The sequence below is a fragment of the Capricornis sumatraensis genome, chromosome 2 (genome assembly GCF_032405125.1).
Source record: "Capricornis sumatraensis isolate serow.1 chromosome 2, serow.2, whole genome shotgun sequence".
NCBI classification, from domain to species: Eukaryota; Metazoa; Chordata; class Mammalia; order Artiodactyla; family Bovidae; genus Capricornis; species Capricornis sumatraensis.
In genome coordinates, this window is record NC_091070.1 from 129,714,557 (window position 1) to 129,734,177 (window position 19,621).

The window sequence follows — 19,621 nt, forward strand, 5'->3', positions numbered from 1 at the left end:
ATGGTCATACTTCATGACAACTACCTCAAAAGTTGGAGCTGTTCAGTTATCTCTAATTTCCTTTCATAGAATTATTACTACTCATTAATTTATTCAAATTTTGTAATATATTTATAGTTTCAGCATTTACAATAATTAGGGATTTAACAACTATCTGTGAAGTATTTTTCCTTTGTATTTTTAAGATTCATGAGGTGAATTTTAAATGAAACACAAATCTCACTCTTGTTTCTGCTCTATTTTTTGAAGAGCCAGAAAGGAAGATAAACATCAAGACAAGAACAAGCTAAGAATAAGTGTAGCCCCAAAGAGAAATCTCCTGTAAATCCTCTACAATATTTTTTTTTAGTATTTTTTTTTTAGTTTTTTTGGTTTTTTGGTTTTTTTAGTTTTTTTAGTTTTTTTTTTTTAACCTGAGCAATGATTCCCTCTAACTATACTCAAACTGAGTGTTGATATGTGGTACTACAGAGAATTAAGGCACAAGGCAGTAAAAGACAATGTGACTATCCCTTCATCATTCCACCTGTTTAGGCCAAGAATCACAAAAACCACGTTAAACTAAAGGTAGGGTATTAGTTCCAGATTCTAAGTAACAAGCTGCAAAACAAGAATGGCAGCTATGATAGACTCAAATGTCAATGAGGAGCGAAATGAACTGACTTTAGAAGATATAAGTATTCTTGTATTCTCAAAAACACTGGAAAGAGCTCTAGACTTATCAAAGCACGTGGAACAGGAGCCAGATCGCTTTTATTTGACTATTAAAGGGCTGGAACAGTTAAAGAAACAGAGACAGAACACATTGGTATTTCAACAGAAAGTTCCTCCTTCTCACCCCATCCATTCACTGTCTCATATTTACTACCCAACACAGTTAGCAACAAATCTCTATTCCACAAAAGCTACTTGTACCAAAGAATTGCATCCTATTGCCAACACTTCCAATCTTCCCATTACCATCATCACTAGTACTTCCAAAATACCCTCCAGTCATTCTTCCAATAGACAAGTACTGGAAAGAAAATAAAACTACAAAAAAAGAAAATAAATTGGTATAGATGTACTTTACAGTTATCAGGAGCAAGTTGCTATGGGGGGCATAGAGAAGGGACTTTGGTAGTAAAGTGTTCTAATGTACTGATATAATAATTGTAACCAATAAAACCTATCTTTTTTGTTTTCTTGGTATCTATTCATCTCCCCACCCCCAGCTCACTCCCTCCTTTCACCTTCCCTCCTCCCTTCCCTCTCTCTCTATCCCTTATTTCTTTCTCTGTCTCTCTTATATGCATACACACATATATACTTACTTTGCCCTAATTTGGCCAACTAGATCTTGCTGCATTCATTGTCTTAGATAAGAGATGATTTAACCAAAAGCAACAAAAATGTCTGAGTTCCAAATCCCCAGTACTGGGGTTAAGGGAAAGAGTCAAGATATAAGCAAGTAATAGATTTTCAAAATATACAAATCAGAACAAAGCTACTATCCTCTAGTCTTAAGAAATATTTACAGTTTGCAGTGAAAGAAGCCTTTAAAAAGGAAACAGAGAGCATACTGGATTCTGGCAAGTACTTATGCAATGGTTCCATAGCCCTCTACATTCATCAAGCTAAGCCTCAGGGTTGGGGAACACAGAAACCACAGAGTTTAGGCAAACCAAGAGTAGAATGAGACCGAGATTTTCTTTTTGCACAAACCAAGAGCAGAGTGGGACGGTCATCCCTAGGAAGACGACATAACCTGAGAAGAAATAACTGTCAAATATATCTAGACAGATGGGACCTTAGCTTCACAAATTTCCTTGTCCCAACACACTGTGTAATTAAGTATGGCAGGATAAAGCACACAGGATCAGCACAACTGAATAGGCCCTGAGGAATGGTATCGGGAATAGCTTAGCAACAATCTATGTAGACCAGTAACTGAATACCAATAGAAATGAAGAAAGTCTCAAAGGACAGATGACTGAGAAGTCAATGTCCCTCTCTACCACATGGTACTATATGGGCACCCCCAAATTTATATACAACCCCAGGTAATGAAGAAAAATTCAAATTTACTAAGACAAATTTCTTCCATGTGAGCAGAATAAAGGCTTTACGATTTTTTAACATTTTAAGATATAAAAATTTTGTGCATGCCTGAGTTTGTTGACTAAACTCACTAAGAATCATATATTCCACAAAATTTATCAGAGTATCAGAAAACCAGGCAGAAGTGACAGAAAGGAGATTCCCTACCAAAAGTAGATCCATGCAAGGTGAAAACATTAGAAACTGTTCAGTGACTGGCCATACAACTATAAATATCAAAAGAGGATTCAACCACTATACTAAATCCAAAGACAGTTTAACATCTTGTTTGTTTATTTACTCTAGATAGTTCTTGCTTATTTCAATGTGTATATGGTTAGAAAATCTACACAAGGTCATGAAAAAAATACTATTAAACAAAAAAAAGAGAACATGAAAGAGGTAAAAAAAAAAAAAAACAAATATTAAAACAATTAGAAAAATGAAAAACAAGGGCCAACAAATAAAAAGTATGCCCAAACATAAATCAGAATAAGTGGCCAAAGATATCATAAAACTTTTCTGGTCTAAAGAAAGAGTGTTACACATAGATTTAAATGACTGTCCTGACAAAACTAACTTTTAAGTGTTAGGTAGGAAGTTAGGCATGAGCAATGAGGAAAGGAATGCAAGCTGATCTTTAAACCCATCCCAGACACACTCAGGAGAGCTCACAGATATGCTACAAAATAACCACAGAGGCTTACTTTACTCCTGTACTTGTGTCCTAGGCACAAATTACCCACAGGGGCTTGTTCAAGTAACCTTAGACAGCTAGGAGCCCTTTTAGGGTTCATAAATATTCTATACATATATACATCTGATTATAACAGACTGAATTATGGGAAGACATACACAACAGAGTCTGTTATATAAATTGCAACTGTCAATCAGCCTTGAGCTTATGCCTATTTGCATTCTTTTTCTTGACTGATAGTGGGTAAAACCCCTATTTTGCACAGGGCACAACAAAAAGGAGAGGAGAAGTATAAAAAGAGGGAAGCCAAAAGGGGTTGGGAGGACAATGACTCCTTTGTGGTCAGCCTGCTCCCACGTCTTGGGAAAGTGAAACAAAGCGAAAGTTGCTCAGTCGTGTTCAACTCTTTGCGACTCCATGGACTATACAGTTCGGGGAATTCTCCAGGCCAGAACACTGGAGTGGGTAGTCTTTACCTTCTCCAGGGAATCTTCCCAACCCAGGAATCAAACCCAGGTCTCCCATATTGCAGGCAGATTCTTTACCAGCTGAGCCACAAAGCATGCCCAACAATACTAGATTGGGCAGCCTATCCCTTCTTCAGTAGATCTTCCCAACCCAGGAATCGAACTGGGGTCTCCTGCATTGCAGGTGGTTCTTCACTAACTGAGCTAAAAGGTATGTCTGCTTGAGTTGTAATGGAGTTGCAACTTGTCTGTTGTTTGAAACCTTTAGTCTGTCATTCCAAATTTTTGTTACTGATGAGACAAGATCTGAGGGAGAGAGAGAAACTGACCTGACATAAGGACCAAAAAAATGCCTGAGTCCTGGCAAAGGAAAAAAATATACACATAAATACATATATATTTAGGGAGAAATCTAAGTATAGATAAATGGAACTGTGGTTATCTCCATTTCATAGATAACAAAAGTGTGACACAGAAAAATTATGTTATTTGCCAGGATCCCAAAATAATAAGTGGTGGTACATGATTAAAATAGAGATCTGCCTAATGAAATTATAGTAGGGATAAATGCAAAGAACAGAGAAGGCAATGGCACCCCACTCCAGTACTCTTGCCTGGAAAATCCCATGGACGGAGGAGTCTGGTAGGCTGCAGTCCATGGAGTCGCGAAGAGTCGGACACAACTGAGCGACTTCCCTTTCACTTTCACTTTCATGAATTGGAGAAGGAAATGGCAACCCACTCCAGTGTTCTTGCCTGGAGAATCCCAGGGATGGGGGAGCCTGGTGGGCTGCCGTCTATGGGGTCACACAGAGTCAGACATGACTGAAGTGACTTAGCAGCAAATGCAAAGAATGCTATTTGGATCCAAAAGTCTAAATGCATGTGTAAACAATGAAGTAAAAAAAGTTAAAGATTTTAATTAATAATGAAATCACTAGTCTTTAATACAATGTAACTAGCAAATAAGCTGACTTTAGAGTTCATTGATGACACCTACAATTAGACAAGTAATAGGCCTTTACACAGGTCAAATTACAAATTAGATTACCTCATACAGATCTGTACTCCTAAATATTCAAACAGACCAACCAAAATAACAAAAGCGCCAAGAATCTTGAAAATGTAGGTTATAGAAGACAAGATTCAAAAAGGACAAGTAACTATCTTTAAAAATCTAAAGAGATAAAAATGAGCTTTGGACTTTTTCTATATGTCTTAAGGAGAAGAATTACATTAAGAATAAAGAAGCTACAGAGATTTCAGTATAAGAAATTTCAACTCCCTGTTTAAATTTCTTAATTTCAACTAACCCTGGCAGTTGCAAGGGGTCTGGGTTCAATCCCTGGTGGGGAACTAAGATCCCACAAGCTACATGACGTAGCCAAAAACCAACAACAAAACACACACAGATTTCAACATAAAAATAAGAGTTGTCCTTAAATGGCAATCTCAGGGTTAGTGAGTTTCAGCCATAACTATATTCAAACACAGAAAAGACTACCACTTGGTAGTCATAAAGGAAATTATTAATTTCCTATAAAGATAATTAAAGCAATGGATATAAAAATAGAACAAAAAGTTTTAAAGTCCTTTCCAACATAAAGTAATCCTTACATTAAATAGTAAGGCTACCAAAAAAATGTATGTAGTACTTCAAATGACAGGCTAAAGAATTTCAATGTACTTAAGTGTGCAACAGCCAGCCATTTAAAGGTTTTTTTTTAAAGGAATATCTAAGAACAAATTTATTCTCCATTCATTCATTCATTTATTTATTGCCTACTATCTTCACATACACTGGGCAAAGCATTGAATATACTGAGTCAAATAAGGCATGATCCCTTGCCTACAAGCTTACAGTGAGATGTCTAGCATGTGGTAGGTACTCAATATTTGTTGAAGGCACTGATAAATACATGATAAAAGCATACTAAGGGCACTAAGTAAAAGAAGAGGAGCATATAAGACAGAGTGAAAATTTAGAGAATATATCTCAATGGTAGTAATAATTATTCTGAATTCTGAAGGACAAATAAGAATTAAGATGAAGAAGGAAGGAGGATCAGCCAATAAACATATATGAAAACTCAGAAGCATAATCTGTTTAGTTCTCCATGAGCCTGTTTATGTGGAGCATGCAGAAACATTTGGCAAGCCAAAGGGAAGTGGCAAAACCATGCTATCCTGAAAATAATGGAAAGCCACTGAAAAAATTAGCCAGTGACATTATTTGATCTATATTTTGAAAAAATGTCCAGGACTCTGTTTTCTGGTAACAACAAAGTAATTCACACCAACCTTCCTCCCAAAGACATTTAAAAATATGGAGGAATTTTTTGAGTTATTAAAAGAAACAATGACCTAAAAAGATAATAATGAATCATCAGACCAAGAATAGTTGAGAATTATAACTGAGAAAATCTAAACCAATTTCCAGTATCAGTCAGGATGGAATAAGCCTATAGCCTTTCTCTACCACTGATTACAACAAAAACTCAGAATGAAATCCATAAAGCAACTACTTAAAGAATCTGAAAACTAAGCAAAAGCAGGTAGATTGGGAAGAAAAGTAAAAACCTGAAGAAGTGACTCATGTGAAGGCAAGTTCCCTGTTTGTTTAGTTTTTTCCTACCTTTTCTCCTAGAATTATTAAAAATGTAAGAGATCCAACCAGTCCATCCTGAAGATCAGCCCAGGGATTTCTCTGGAAGGAATGATGCTACAGCTGAAACTCCAGTACTTTGGCCACCTCATGTGAAGAGCTGACTCATTGGGAAAGACTTTGATGCTGGGAGGGATTGGGGGCAGGAGAAGAAGGGGACGACCGAGGATGAGATGGCTGGATGGCATCACCGACTCGATGGATGTGAGTCTGAGTGAACTCCGGGAGTTGGTGATGGACAGGGAGGCCTGGCGTTCTGCAATTCATGGGGTCGCAGAGTCAGACACGACTGAGCGACTGAACTGAACTGAAGGGCCCAGCAGAAATCTAACAAGAAGCATGAGCACCAACAGGAAATTCTAATTTTTTTTTTCTCTCTTCCAGCCCTGTCTCAAGGGTGGCCCCAGAAGTGGAGCTACAGCAGCCACGGCAGAAACAGACATACAAAACCCGAGGAGAAACTCCATGATTCTGGCCGAAGGACAAAAGGACAAGACCTCTTTAAGGCTGAGGGTGAGGAGGGTAATGCTAGAGAGAGCTGGAGAAGAGGATTGCTAATTATTTGTATGACTAGGTACAAGTCCCATAGGGAAAAGGGAGAATGTGCATACTCAAGATAGACCCAAGGCAAATACAGCAGAGGCTCTGAAATCACTATCCAGAACCAATCTAATCTTGAGTGGAGCATATATGAAACAGACCCAAAGTAACACAGCAAAAGCTTTGAAAACTGAACTGGTAATGGAATCCCCACACACAAAAGGTAAGATAAAACTTGTGATCTGAACCTGAATTGCCTATCTGTTAAAATAGAAACCAAAAAAAGGTAAGAAATACGGGAAGTAACAGCACATTGACCTCATTATTATGAATTGAAAAGATTAAACAGGCTCTCGACTAAGGGATTTTGCATTTACTATTTCTTCAGTCTGAAATACTCATTCCCAAAACAGCTTCATGGTACAGCCCCTCAATTATTCAGGTCTTTAATCAAATACCACTTAATCAGAAAAAAACTTCCCCAAATACTCTATCCCAAAATATTCTCTTTTTAAACAGTTATCAGCACCTAACATACATTATATTTACTCATTTATGGTATGTGTCCCCTTACTAGAGTACATACTCCGTAATAGCAGAAAATTTGTATCTTTACTATTGTTTTTCCTCAGCATCTAGAACATTTCATGGTGCATAGTAGGTTTTTTTTTAATGTTGAATGAATAAAAAACAGAAAATCACAATAGAAAAATAAAGGCTTAAAGCAAGAATACATATGGAGTTCACACTAAATATAAAGCAAGTATTAAGACTTTTTTAGGGCAAGAATGTACAATGAAGAAAAAACAATATCTTCAATAAGTGACACTGGGAAAACTAGACAGCTACAAATGTAAACAAATGAAATTAGAAAACTCTAACACAGAAAAAAAACTCAAAATGAATAAAAGAACTAAATATAATGCCATATACTATAAAACTCTCAAAAGAAAACGTAGGCAGGACACTCTTTGTCATAACTTGCAACAAGATCTTTTTCGATCCACCTCCTAGAGTAATGAAAATAACTGGGACCTAATTAAACTTAAAAGGTTTTGCACAGCAAAGAAAATCATAAACAAAACAAAAAGATAACCCTCAGAATGGAAGAAAATATTTGAAAACAAAGCAACCAACAAAGGATTAATCTCCAAAACACAGAAACAGATCATGTAGCTCAACATCAAAAAAGCCTTGAAAGAGGAGCAGGGACTTCCCCAGCAGTCCAGTGGTTAGAACTCTATACTTTCACTGCCAAGGGCACAGGTTCAATCCTTATTTGGGGAACTAAGATCCCACAAGCCATACAGCATGGCCATAAATAAATAGATAAACCGAAATACTGGGGAAAAAAGATACACTCTTTAGTTCATATAAGAGAGCACCTATTTAAAAAGTTCTTCTAACCTCTCCCACCAACTAATCTCTGATTTAGCTTAAAACTAAACAGAAGAAAGAACTAACAGCCTTGTCTCTCTAGCCCAGGTTACTTCCTACAAGGTAATCAATATAGATTCTCTACCCACATCCATATACTTTTCACCACTTTTTATATCTAGGCAGAAAAGTTAATCTTGAAAGTTGAATAAACAGGGTATAGTGGAACTGCTGATAGTGGAGCAGTACATTCTAGAAAGTATATATAGTTACAAAAGCTAAGTACTATAGGCAGGGATCAAGAATAAAAAACTAGCAATACTGGAAACAACATTAAGAGCTAATATATATTGAGTACTTTGCACTGTTCTAAGCATTTTATATTTACTACCTAATTTAATTCTCTAAACAACACTAAGTGAAAGTGAAGTCGCTTAGTTGTGCCCGACTCTTTGCAACTCCATGGATAGTAGCCTGCACCAAGCTCCTCCGTCCACGTGATTTTCAAGGCAAGAAGTACTGGAGTGGGTTGCCATTTCCTTCTCCAGGGAATCTTCCCAACCCAGGGATCAAACCCAGGTCTCTCACATTGTAGACAGACGCTTACTGTCTGAGCTACCAGGGAAGTCTGAGGTACTTTAATAAACAGAAGGACAGAGAGGTTACATAAATTATTCAAGATCAGGCAGATAAAAACTGGAAGTTTGAATTTGAACATAGGGATATCTAACTCTTCAGTCCAAGAGTTAAGCAATAAGCTGTGCGATATCAATTAAAATTTGAAAAATAGAAGCTATCCTGGAAAAGCAGGTACACAGTATTTCCCAATAGATTCTTGGCAGAAACAAATAGAGCTGGTGTCAGATTAATGACAAAGACAAACACTAGTATTTTTGAAAAATCAGACAATGTTTTTCATCAAAACAAAAAAATTCCTGCTTTACAATTAACATCAAAATATGCACAGAATAAATACATGCACTTTTACATATATACCACAACCTTAATAGAATGTTTTAAAATAATGTTTCTTTACGATGTGAGGGCAATCTGGTTGTGACATCTGTCACCCCATTGATCACCAGGGTTGATTCAGCTTATCTGGCTGGCTAGGCGGGTGTCCCCTTCCTCCCTCACCGCTCCATGTGCATCCCTCCCGAAGCTGCGAGGTCGGTCGAAGAGGGTGACCATCCCCAATAGAGGAGGACCGGCCTTCGGTCAAATGTATGCGAGTAGCTGCGCTCCCCTGCTAAAACCTCTAAAATGATGTTTCTTTAGAAGAAATTTGAGAATTCTATTTATAAATACTACATTGCTATTCTTAAGTACTATGTTTTCAGCATAGCCCTCCATCAGTATTTTCTATTATGAATATGACTATATATCATTTTTGATTCAACTTCCTGGTTGTTCTAGACAGAAGAGGTTACTCTCAAGATCACACTTTAACAAAAACGAGAATTAACCATAAATGTCAAGTATCAATATATACCTTTTGAAATATGTAATATTATCTTTCAAAAACCTTTGTGCTTTCAAAGCTCAAAGAATTAAGAATCTAGTTATTATATAAAGAAATGGTTATGAGACATTAATTCTAGTTATTATATAAAGAAATGGTATAAGACACTTAATAAAAAAAACACATATAACATGTTCAAATAAAAACTGGTTTCAAAAAATTAAAAGATAATATGTTCCCCTCTCCACCTCCCATCATTAAAGTAATAACAAATTCATAAAATCATGTAAAACAAGAAAAGATACTTACATTTCTTTGTCTTTTCTGCAGATCTGGCACAAGTTTCTTTGAGTAGATTACATAAATGTCTTGTAGCATTATTCCTGGAACAAAGGAAAGAATTTGCATAAATGTAATCTGATCTCAAAGCAAAATCATATCTAAAAGTTATTGAATATTACTATAATTTTAAAGAAATTCTTAAAACATTATAATATTTTATATATATCATGAATCACTCATAAGTGACTATATGAAGGAAAATAGGTCGACTGTACTATTTGCAAAGATGATTTAATAATTGCCTTCTTTGAAAGTAAAAGCCTCCTTAACAAGTAGCTTTCAATAATCTCTTAGTAACAGTTCCAGATTCACCTAAGAAATAAAATGAGAAGACAGGATTGGGATCTTCATTTACTAATTACTCCAGAAATATTCCAACTATCTTACCTTCAAAACATAAAATGAGTAATTTCCTGAATTTCATTATGTGAATAAAACCTCTAATCATCTCACAGAAGCAGAGAAAGCATTTGAGAAAATTCAAAACTCATTTATGATAAAAATTCTTAACAGAGTGCATATACAGGGAACCTATATCAACATAATAAAAGCCATATATAACAAGCCCACAGCTAACATCATATTCAGCCCTGAAAAGCTGAAAGTTTGTCCTCTAAGATCAGAAACAGGACAGGATGCTCATTTTCACCACCACAGCAAAAGACAAGAAAAAGAAATAAAAGGTACTCAAATCAGAAAGAACAAAGTAAAACTGTCACTATTTGCAGATAACTTTATTATATATAGAAAACCCTCAGACTCTGCCAAAAAAACTGTTAGAAAAATTTAAACAAATTCAGTAAAGTTACAGTATCTCAAACTTCTATTACAAGCCAGGAATATGATTTTTAAATACCCAAAGTCTCTTTCAAACTCAAGAAAAAATACAAAAAGAAAAAAAGAAAGAATACACTAAAATCTACATTCCTTTCAGAAAGTCATGATCAAGCGAATAATTGGTTGATCTGAGTGACTTTCTATTAATATTAAATTTGTTATCCAATAATCAAGTCACTCTATTATTCTAAGTATTACTTTGTTTCTTATCTACATTCTGACAAAGCTCTTAACTACATGTTAGGTGCTCTCGAATGACAACTGACAATTTGAGACCAAAACTGACACTCAACTGAATCAAGTGTTTAAAATAGAAAGATATCACACCAAAATATAGTCACTCTCTCCCACCTCAGAAAAATGGCATAAATTCTATATTATACTATATCATACTATACTGTTCCACACTACAGTGTATGCTATATACATAAACTAAGCAGTTACAGTATCCATAAAAAAAAAGTCAACTGTTTATTAATGGAGACAGCAGCAATTTAAGAAAGTTCACAAGTTACCAAATACTGGTATTAGGGCTATAGAAGACTTCAGATCTGCCTTATACTGTAGAAGGCCTTCCCAGGTGGTGCCCTCCAGTGGTAAAGAATTTGCCTGCCAATGCAGAAGACACAGGAGACTCAGGTTTGATCCCTGTGTCAGGGACACGCCCTGGAAGAGGAAATGGCAACCCACTCCAGTAGTCTTGCCTGGAAAATCCCATGAACAGAAGAGCCTGGTGGGTTACAGTCCATGAAATCACAGAGAGTCAGACACAACTTAGCATGCACACATGTATACTATAGAAACTCAATCACATATCCATATAAAGGTGACAAGTACCAAACATATAGTAGGCACACAATTTTAGAAACTTCCTCTTTCTTCCTTCCCCTAATATCCAAACATATTTAGCCAGAAAAAAAACTTAAGGTAAACATCTAGATTTTTCTGGAAAATCATAGGTTGTCTTTGAATTAAGCTAAAACAATATGCTGTAATAATATTTTTCACTTATTAGCAACTTTACTGACAAGGTGAGAAGCCTTCTAGAATCATATTCAGCATGATGTTTAACTTAAAGCAAATAGAAATAAATTTATCACTATATGTGGATTCACATTATATTCTAACCATTCAACATTTACTTGGCAGATAAATTAAACAATTACATTTTTCTATTAAATTCTGCATGATACCATCTGAGTGAAAGAAGCAGAAAATAAAGTTTAGCTATTGCCTAGAACAAAGAAAAGGAAAAGTCAAAGATGATACTAAAGTTTCAAGCCCGCCAGTCCAGGTTTGATGCATGATACTGGATGCTTGGGGCTGGTGCACTGGGACGACCCAGAGGGATGGTACGGGGAGGGAAGAGGGAAGGGGGTTCAGGATGGGGAACATGTGTATACCTGTGGTGGATTCATGTTGATGTATGGCAAAACCAATACAATATTGTAAAGTAATTAACCTCCAATTAAAATAAATAAATTTATATTTAAAAATAAATAAATTTATATTAAAAAATAAATAAATAAAGTTTTAAGCCAAAGTTAATGGAAGAATGATCGCACCACTGGCAAAAACAGGAATTTGACAGTGAGAATCAGATTGGAACTAAGTTGAGCCCTATTCTGCAAGAGCTTCATCTAAAACAATAATCAAACAGAAAGGTATACAATCCACACAGGCAGTTGTAAATACAGGACTATCAAGCACCCTTTTCAACACCAAATAATGGCTTCCTCTGCTGGTCATTTTAAAAAGTGAAAAAAATTTTTTTAAATGTTAGAAGTTATTAGTCAGGGACCAGTTTGCCAAATGAAAGAATGTAAAATATGTATGTCTTCCTTTTCTCCACAGCACCCAGACATAATTCTATATATCAATTAATATTATACAACAGAAAGAGGTCATTAAATTTTTGGAAATTATTTTAATAATTACCTTGAAATAAAAATAAATTTTTAAAGAGCAAATTCATTAAATTATTACTTACTCCTTTATTAAATCTTTATTTTCTTGAATTCCTTCTTCTAATTTCAAACTTACTTTTTCATTTTCAAACTAATTTACAAGACAGAAGAACATTTCATCACGTTTTAGTTAGCAAAATAAACAAGTATAATCATTAAGCAGCATTTCTAACTTGTTATGATGGTCTATAAAAATTATTTTTTAGAACATAAAAAAGAACTTTTTTCACACTTATAGATAACCTGTAAGAATATGGGTCTCACTTTCATCAATCTAAAATAAGGTTTCCTGAATCATCTCCAAAATGCATCCAATATTTTTATGGAAGATTATCTTCCATAAACATTTTGAAAAAGTGCTTTATCTTTGTCCTAACCCAGTGTTACATTTTCTCAAAATTTTTCTTTCATCATGCCACAATATTGAAGCTAAACAGCTTCAAATTCAAAGTTTTATCTGCTTCTTTATATATTAGAAAATGTCATTTTATAATATATTAAAAAAAACACATTTATATCAAACAAAACATCATCAGGAATAGAAACTAGTAAAAATTAAAACTCTATAATTAGAATCATTAACTCAATCTTTATCTAAAATAAGTTAGTTTCCCTAGACATTTAATTAAGCTTTGTGTAACCTCTCCTATGTGTTCATCCTAAAACTGACATGCAACTAATATTAATGAAACTTCAAAAAAGCACCATTCTTAAAATCCACATGATGGAAACAAGATAAACCTAAGTTAACTATGAAGTAACACTTTGGTTTAAATAGCATTATAAGATTTACTATACCATATTTTCAATTCTGAGTCTCATTATACCTGTAGTTCTTGAATGGCTTTCCGCTGTGCTTCAATTATTTTTCTATTTTCTTGCAACTTGTTTTCTTTATGCTTCAGTTCAGATTCTACATTCACTTTCCACTTCTTGATCTTTTCAGCCTCCTTATACAGTTTTGAATATAGTCTGCTCATTGGCTCTGAATTCTATTATAAAATAAGTTTTCAAAGACTGTTAATTGTTCAAAGTTTAGTATAACCAAACTACAGCTGCTTATTGAAAACATCCATGAGTATCTTAGTACTTGAGACCAAATCTCTCCTCAGTTTTTGCCCTAATATCATACTGAAAGCTATGTTAACTTTTTTTTAACTACTAAGGCAATACTAGCTACTCTACTTTATAACTTGATCACTTGACTAAGGTTACTGATCTCTTGACTAAGTTATTCATTGCTGAATAAAATCAAATTACTTCAAAATGTACGTTAAGTCAGAAGTTAGAAATCTTTAAGTCAATTAGAGAATCTAGCTGGTTAAAAGCTAAAATAAATCACTCTACAAATCTGTAAATTTTAGCCGAGGTCTTACAACATTTTGGTTACACAGTTTAAGAGTTAACCAAAGGATATGAAGTTTACAATACAATGACACAAAAAATAATACTGAACACAAGTTCTTTCATTTAGCCTGAGATTTTGTTCAGATTTCCTGCATCAACAATTTACATATTATAAGATAAATATCAGAAGTTATTTTTTCCTAATCACTCTTTGATAGTTCTATTATCAAAATTTAGGAATTCCATATTTATAAATTTGTGATACCATAATCCCAGCAACAAACATATAGCATTTTATCAGGCCATGGAATGTCTATTTTAAAGACATCTATGTGCCATAAGAATGATTTTTATAACTAAAATCAAAAGTAGAGTATATCCTACAAATTCTTTAGACAGTAAGCCTGACAATCATACCTGCTAATTCAAGAATATTTTGTAAAATACTGGCTTAAGTCTCAGCCTTCTCACATATTGTATCCATCTCTCCTTTTTTTTTTTTTTTGAGAAGGGTACTTTATTACTTATTTTGTGATATTTCCTATTTTTTAATTGAAGGATAATTGCTTTATAGAATTTTGTTATTTTCTGCCAATTATCAAAATAATCAGCCATAGGTATAGGTTATGTCCCCTCCCTCTAGAACCTCCCTCCCATCTCCCTCTCCATCCCATCCTCTAGGTTGTTACAGAGTCCCTGTCTGAGTTCCCTAAGTCATACAGCAAATTTCTATTGGCTGTCTATTTTACATATAAGTTTCCATGTTACTCTCTCCATACATCTCACCCTCTCCTTCCTCCAACTTTCCCGTGTTCGTAAGTCTATTCTCTGTTTCTCCATTACTGCCCTGCAAATAAATTCATCAGTACCATCGTTCTAGATTCCATAGATATGCATTAGTATACAGTATTTATCTTTCTTTTTCTGAGTTACTTCACTCTGTATAATAGGCCCCTTTTCTATTATTGATTTTTATGATTTAAAGTTAAATTACCTCTTAAGAATGGATGCTTTTATAATCCAGGAAAATACAGAGGCCTACCATTTCAGCAAATTTAAAAGAAAACGAAGGGGATAAAAGGTTTAAAGAATGTAACTTAAAACAATAACTAAATATTAACTCTTTGGAAGCCTCAAAAGAAAGATAAACACAAGTAATAATAAATGATACTCCAATTATAATAAATTAAATATGAATAGGAAATTTCCTGACCTCAAAATCAGAGTCTTTTAGTCCCTCCTGGTAATGACAACTGTCAGAATTATCAGTCTGAAAAATGAATAAATTTATCCTGTGAGAAAATATTTCTGATGTTTCCAAATAGTAGCAATTAAATACTGAAGACTAGTAATCCAACAACTAAAGAATTTTTTCTTTTTCAAATAAGCAATTCAATACCTAAACAGGTTATATCCATATACACTATACATAACTGACCTGTTCAAGCATGGGCAAAAAGTTAACTTTTTGTAAAGCAGGATCTGCAAGATAAAAGACAACTAGAATTAAATGCCAACATCTTATTTTTTATACTAAGTATTATATCCAGCTTTAATGTCAAGGCTAATGTCAATCAATATAATACTTATATTTGATATCTAGCAAAGTATATTTTTAAAATGCTTCTACACAGGTAATACATTGCTATTCTAGTCTCCTACCTGAATCAATGTTTTCCCCATTTTTGGAGACATTAGTCATTGCAAATGGAAAACCAAAATCATCTTCAACACATTTGTTGAAACCCTAGAAACACAAAGAAGTTCTTAAACACACTGTCCCATATCACTCTAATAACTAGCAGTGTAAATAATATGTAATTGCATATACATCTCCTTAAAGAAGTGACTATAATTGTAAATTCTTTAATGTTAACGTCCATGGGATTTTCCAGGCAAGAATACTGGAGTGGGTTGCCATTTCCTTCTCCAAGGGATCTTCCCAACCCAGGGATCAAACCCAGGTCTCCCGCATTACAGGCAGACACTTTACCCACTGAGCCACCCGGGAAGCCCCTCTTTAATGTATACATTGTGTTAAAAATATCAAATGACCTTGGTATGTAAACAGAGCAAAAATTTTTAATTTTCACTTATAAGAGAAAGCTAACTAAAATTACATTACACGTGTTTTATAAGTACTCAGGAATAATATAAGTAAATTCAATTAGTAGCCTGGAATATTAGTTTTCTTCAATTTTATTAATATCTTTCCCCTAGTAGAATTGAGAATTTTCTTCACTGAATAGATTTTTAGCATTATACTCTTGGCTATAAAGACACAGCAATTTTTCTACAGCATAGAAAATTAAAATATTCATTGTTTCATCCCATCTCCAACATACAGTTCCACTTGAGAAATTTAATTACTAAAAAAAAACTCTATTTTGCCTGAGAAACTTGATATAATTCCTCCTTTCCTAAAAAAAACTACATGTACAAATTTCCCTTTTTATCCTGTCAACCAGGAAGCTCAGAATCAAATTTTAACTTCAGTCACACTAATTTTTACCAGTATATCGATATATTTGTCTAAATTTTCTTAATTTTCCTTGATTCTAACACTTTCTTCTAATTTATATCCTCTTGTATATAAGTTGCTTTAAAACATTTTAAGAAAGCAAGGGAGGATTAAAATAAGCAGGTCCCATTATGTACGCAGAATTCTAAAGCACCACTGATTATTTCTTTAAATGAATGATGCCTAAACACATTAAGTATGCTTATTATTAATTCAAAGCAATGCTATTCAATATACTTGAGAATAGCAAGATTAAATGAGATTAAATAGCAATATCAAATGAGACGATATTTACAGACAAAAAAATTATACAACATCACCAGTAGGAAAGTTCACTTTGCTTTCTTTACCTAAAGAATAATCAAATCAAAATTCATATGCAAATTTACCTTGAAGAAATTAGAATCTCCTCCCGAAGTCTGAGGTTTCACGGCAGATACTTGACTGCTACTTAATCTTGGTGGCACAAACAATTTAAACGGCTTTTGTTTTTCCATTTTCTCTCTTCCAGTCGTGTAATTATCTACTGCTCAAGGAGGGGAAAGTGTTTCACATTGTTCCACTAATACCCTACTTGTTCTGTACTAAATGGTTATATAAGGGAATAGGCGAAACCTCTGCTACCATGTAAGCCTACAGCGTCCCTTACTGCGGGTGGGGGGAAACATCCCCTAAGTCCCCACCATTCCCCTACCACCAATGGCCGTGCTGGCGGCGTACATAATCGAGAAATTCAAACTAGCATCATCACCAGGACAGCCTGAAAAGAAGCCCGTTACCTCTACCAGCCCTGTTAAATTGCATCACCTCGCCGGGAAGAACTAGCTTAGGTGCTTAGACGACTACAGAGGGGTTGGAGGCTGCCCTGCGTGAGGGAGCGGCAGTATCAAAATGTCGCCCACCTCTAGGTTTCCTCCTCAGGAAAGGAACTCGGCACGCCTGACTCTACCTTTAAAAAAAATTAGCGGGAAATCGCGGGCTCAGTGCCCACGCGAACCACCACCTGCTGTCTCATTAGGGCAGCAGAAAGAACCAACAAGAACTTCTGCCTGCGAACCTCGGAAAAGGCGGGAAATAGCTCCACCGCAGCGGCCAGGAGGGAGGGGCAGAGCGAACCGCGATTTAACCGCGAAATAACGGTCAGCAGCGTCTGCCCGCCAAGCGAGCAAGACCTACATCTCGCGAGATTTCCCTTTACGTCAGTAACAATTCTTACCTGGATTCTTAGAATTTGACATTCTTTACGCTTCTGCTATTGTTAAAGAATGTGAAGAAAACTATTAGGTGCTGTGATAGATTAGGTGCTATGATAGGGCTTCCCTTGTAGCCCAGTCGGTAAAGTATCTGCCTGCAGTGCAGGAGACTGGAGTTCGATCCCTGGGTTGGGAAGATCCCCTGGAGAAGGAAATGCCAACCCACTCCAGGATCCCTGTCTGGAAAATCTCATGGACAGAGGGGCCTGATGGGCTGCAGTCCATGGGGTCGCAAAGAGTCGGGCACGGTTGAGCGACTAACATTTCTTACTTACACTATGGTAGATTGGAACTGAGAGTGAAAAATCTATTTCTGTCCTCCAAGAGTTCACAGTGACAGGAAGGAAACAAGTACAAACAGATAATTATAGCCCAAATAATCACCTAATGGTTGTAAGGGGTCATTGAGACACTTCGAAAGGGAAAATGGCCTTTACAGTGGCTTGGAGTCAGGAGAATCCTTCACGGATGTGCTACTAGTACTGCTTCTATAGAAAGCAGAAAGGGGAAATAAAACTATGGCTAGATAGTGAATACGGGAAGGGGTATTCCTAGCTGAAGGACCGTAGCGCTCGAGTTGTGAGGCGCTCGAGTCGTGAGAAAGATGAGTCCAAGAGAGTGAAACCAAGCAGTGCAGTATAGGTGTGTGAGGACCCAAATGGGAAAATGATGAGACTAGAGACTTAGCAGGTGTGAAGGCATTGCAAAGGCTTTGGGATTTTAGACTTTATGGATGGGAATCTTGAGAGATTTTGAGCAGAAAGGGAGGCATGATCAAGTTCAGAAGAAAATTCGTAGTATGAAAAATGGTTTAGGTTTACGAGACTGGATTAGGGAGACAGTTTTAATAGCCTGCGTGAGTAAGGTACGAAGATCTAAGCTATGACAGAGCCATTAAAGATGAAAATGTGTCAAATGTAAAAGATAATTAGAAAGTAAAATTAATAGGACTTGATGGCTTTTTTAAAGTGAGCAGCAAAAGTCTGAAATGACTGTCTCGTTTCAGGTTTGAGCTACTAGAAGCAATAAATATGGCGCTAGGTACCTAGGTTTGAGCAGTAAGACAATACATTCTGTTTTCAACATACTGACTGTATGCTCTACTTTTCTCCATGTCCTACAGTATAACCGATGCTTTTCCAGAGGACTTTAGTAATAGTTTTAAATAACTCATTTTGTTTTGTGTAACTTTAACCTGTCAGACATAATAGTTTCTGCTAAACTTACATTTTTGAGCTGGGAAAAACATAATTTTTGAGCTAGGAAAAAGTGCAAGAGTTTCATTTTATATGAAAAAGAGTCTGCTGCTACTGCTAAGTCGCTTCAGTCGTGTCCAACTCTGTGCGACCCCATAGACGGCAGCCCGCCAGGCTCCGCCATCCCTGGGATTCTCCAGGCAAGAACACTGGAGTGGGTTGCCATTTCCTTTTCCAGAGCATGCAAGTGAAAAGTGAAAGTGAAGTCGCTCAGTCGTGTCCGACTCTTAGCGACCCCACGGACTGCAGCCTACCAGGCTCCTCCATCCATGGGGTTTTCCAGGCAAGAGTACTGGAGTGGGGTGCCACTGCCTTCTCTGGAAAAAGAGTCTAGGTACCCTAAAAAAGACTAAATACTCCCTTTAAGAGATGGTACCAAAAAAAAAAAAGAGAGAGAGATGATACCAAGAATAAATGCACAAAATTATCCCTGCGGGAAATAGCTGACACATTTAATTAACATATTTAAAAAGTTAAAGGTATAAATTCAATATTCCAAATTTTTTTAAGTTTTGTAACAATGAAATATTCAACTATGGTCTTTTTTCTTATTGAAAACCAAAATGTCATTCCTAGTATTAAATTCAGTTTTATTTACTCAGGTCCAGTCTTTCTAAATAATTGGGCTTCCATATAATTTCTCATTTTTGTGTATTTCACATGAAATGTTTTAATGTTAATCCAGTTCTTATAAGGATTAAAATGTTTGTGGTAAGATTTCAAGTTTTAAGAACTTTAATTTTTTCTGTGAAAGGTGTTAGCAAAAAAGTTAAAATATTGTCTACCAGAATGAGCATTAAATTGTGCTTAA

At 35.5% G+C, this 19,621-nt stretch overlaps 1 protein-coding gene across 2 annotated transcripts in view; it reads right to left on the reverse strand.

Moving 5' to 3' along the window:
- SYCP1 (synaptonemal complex protein 1) overlaps positions 1-16,798 on the reverse strand; it is a 133,761-nt gene extending 116,963 nt beyond the window's left edge. For both annotated transcript variants that reach the window (XM_068965526.1, XM_068965525.1), the window contains exons 1-7: positions 16,691-16,798; positions 15,443-15,527; positions 15,219-15,262; positions 14,994-15,050; positions 13,261-13,425; positions 12,457-12,524; positions 9,597-9,670 (exon numbers count right to left, since the gene is read on the reverse strand). In XM_068965526.1, coding sequence (XP_068821627.1) covers positions 9,597-9,670; positions 12,457-12,524; positions 13,261-13,425; positions 14,994-15,050; positions 15,219-15,262; positions 15,443-15,527; positions 16,691-16,798 — 601 coding nt within the window. The remainder of the gene's footprint in view (positions 1-9,596; positions 9,671-12,456; positions 12,525-13,260; positions 13,426-14,993; positions 15,051-15,218; positions 15,263-15,442; positions 15,528-16,690) is intronic.
- Between the last annotated feature and the right edge of the window lie 2,823 nt (positions 16,799-19,621).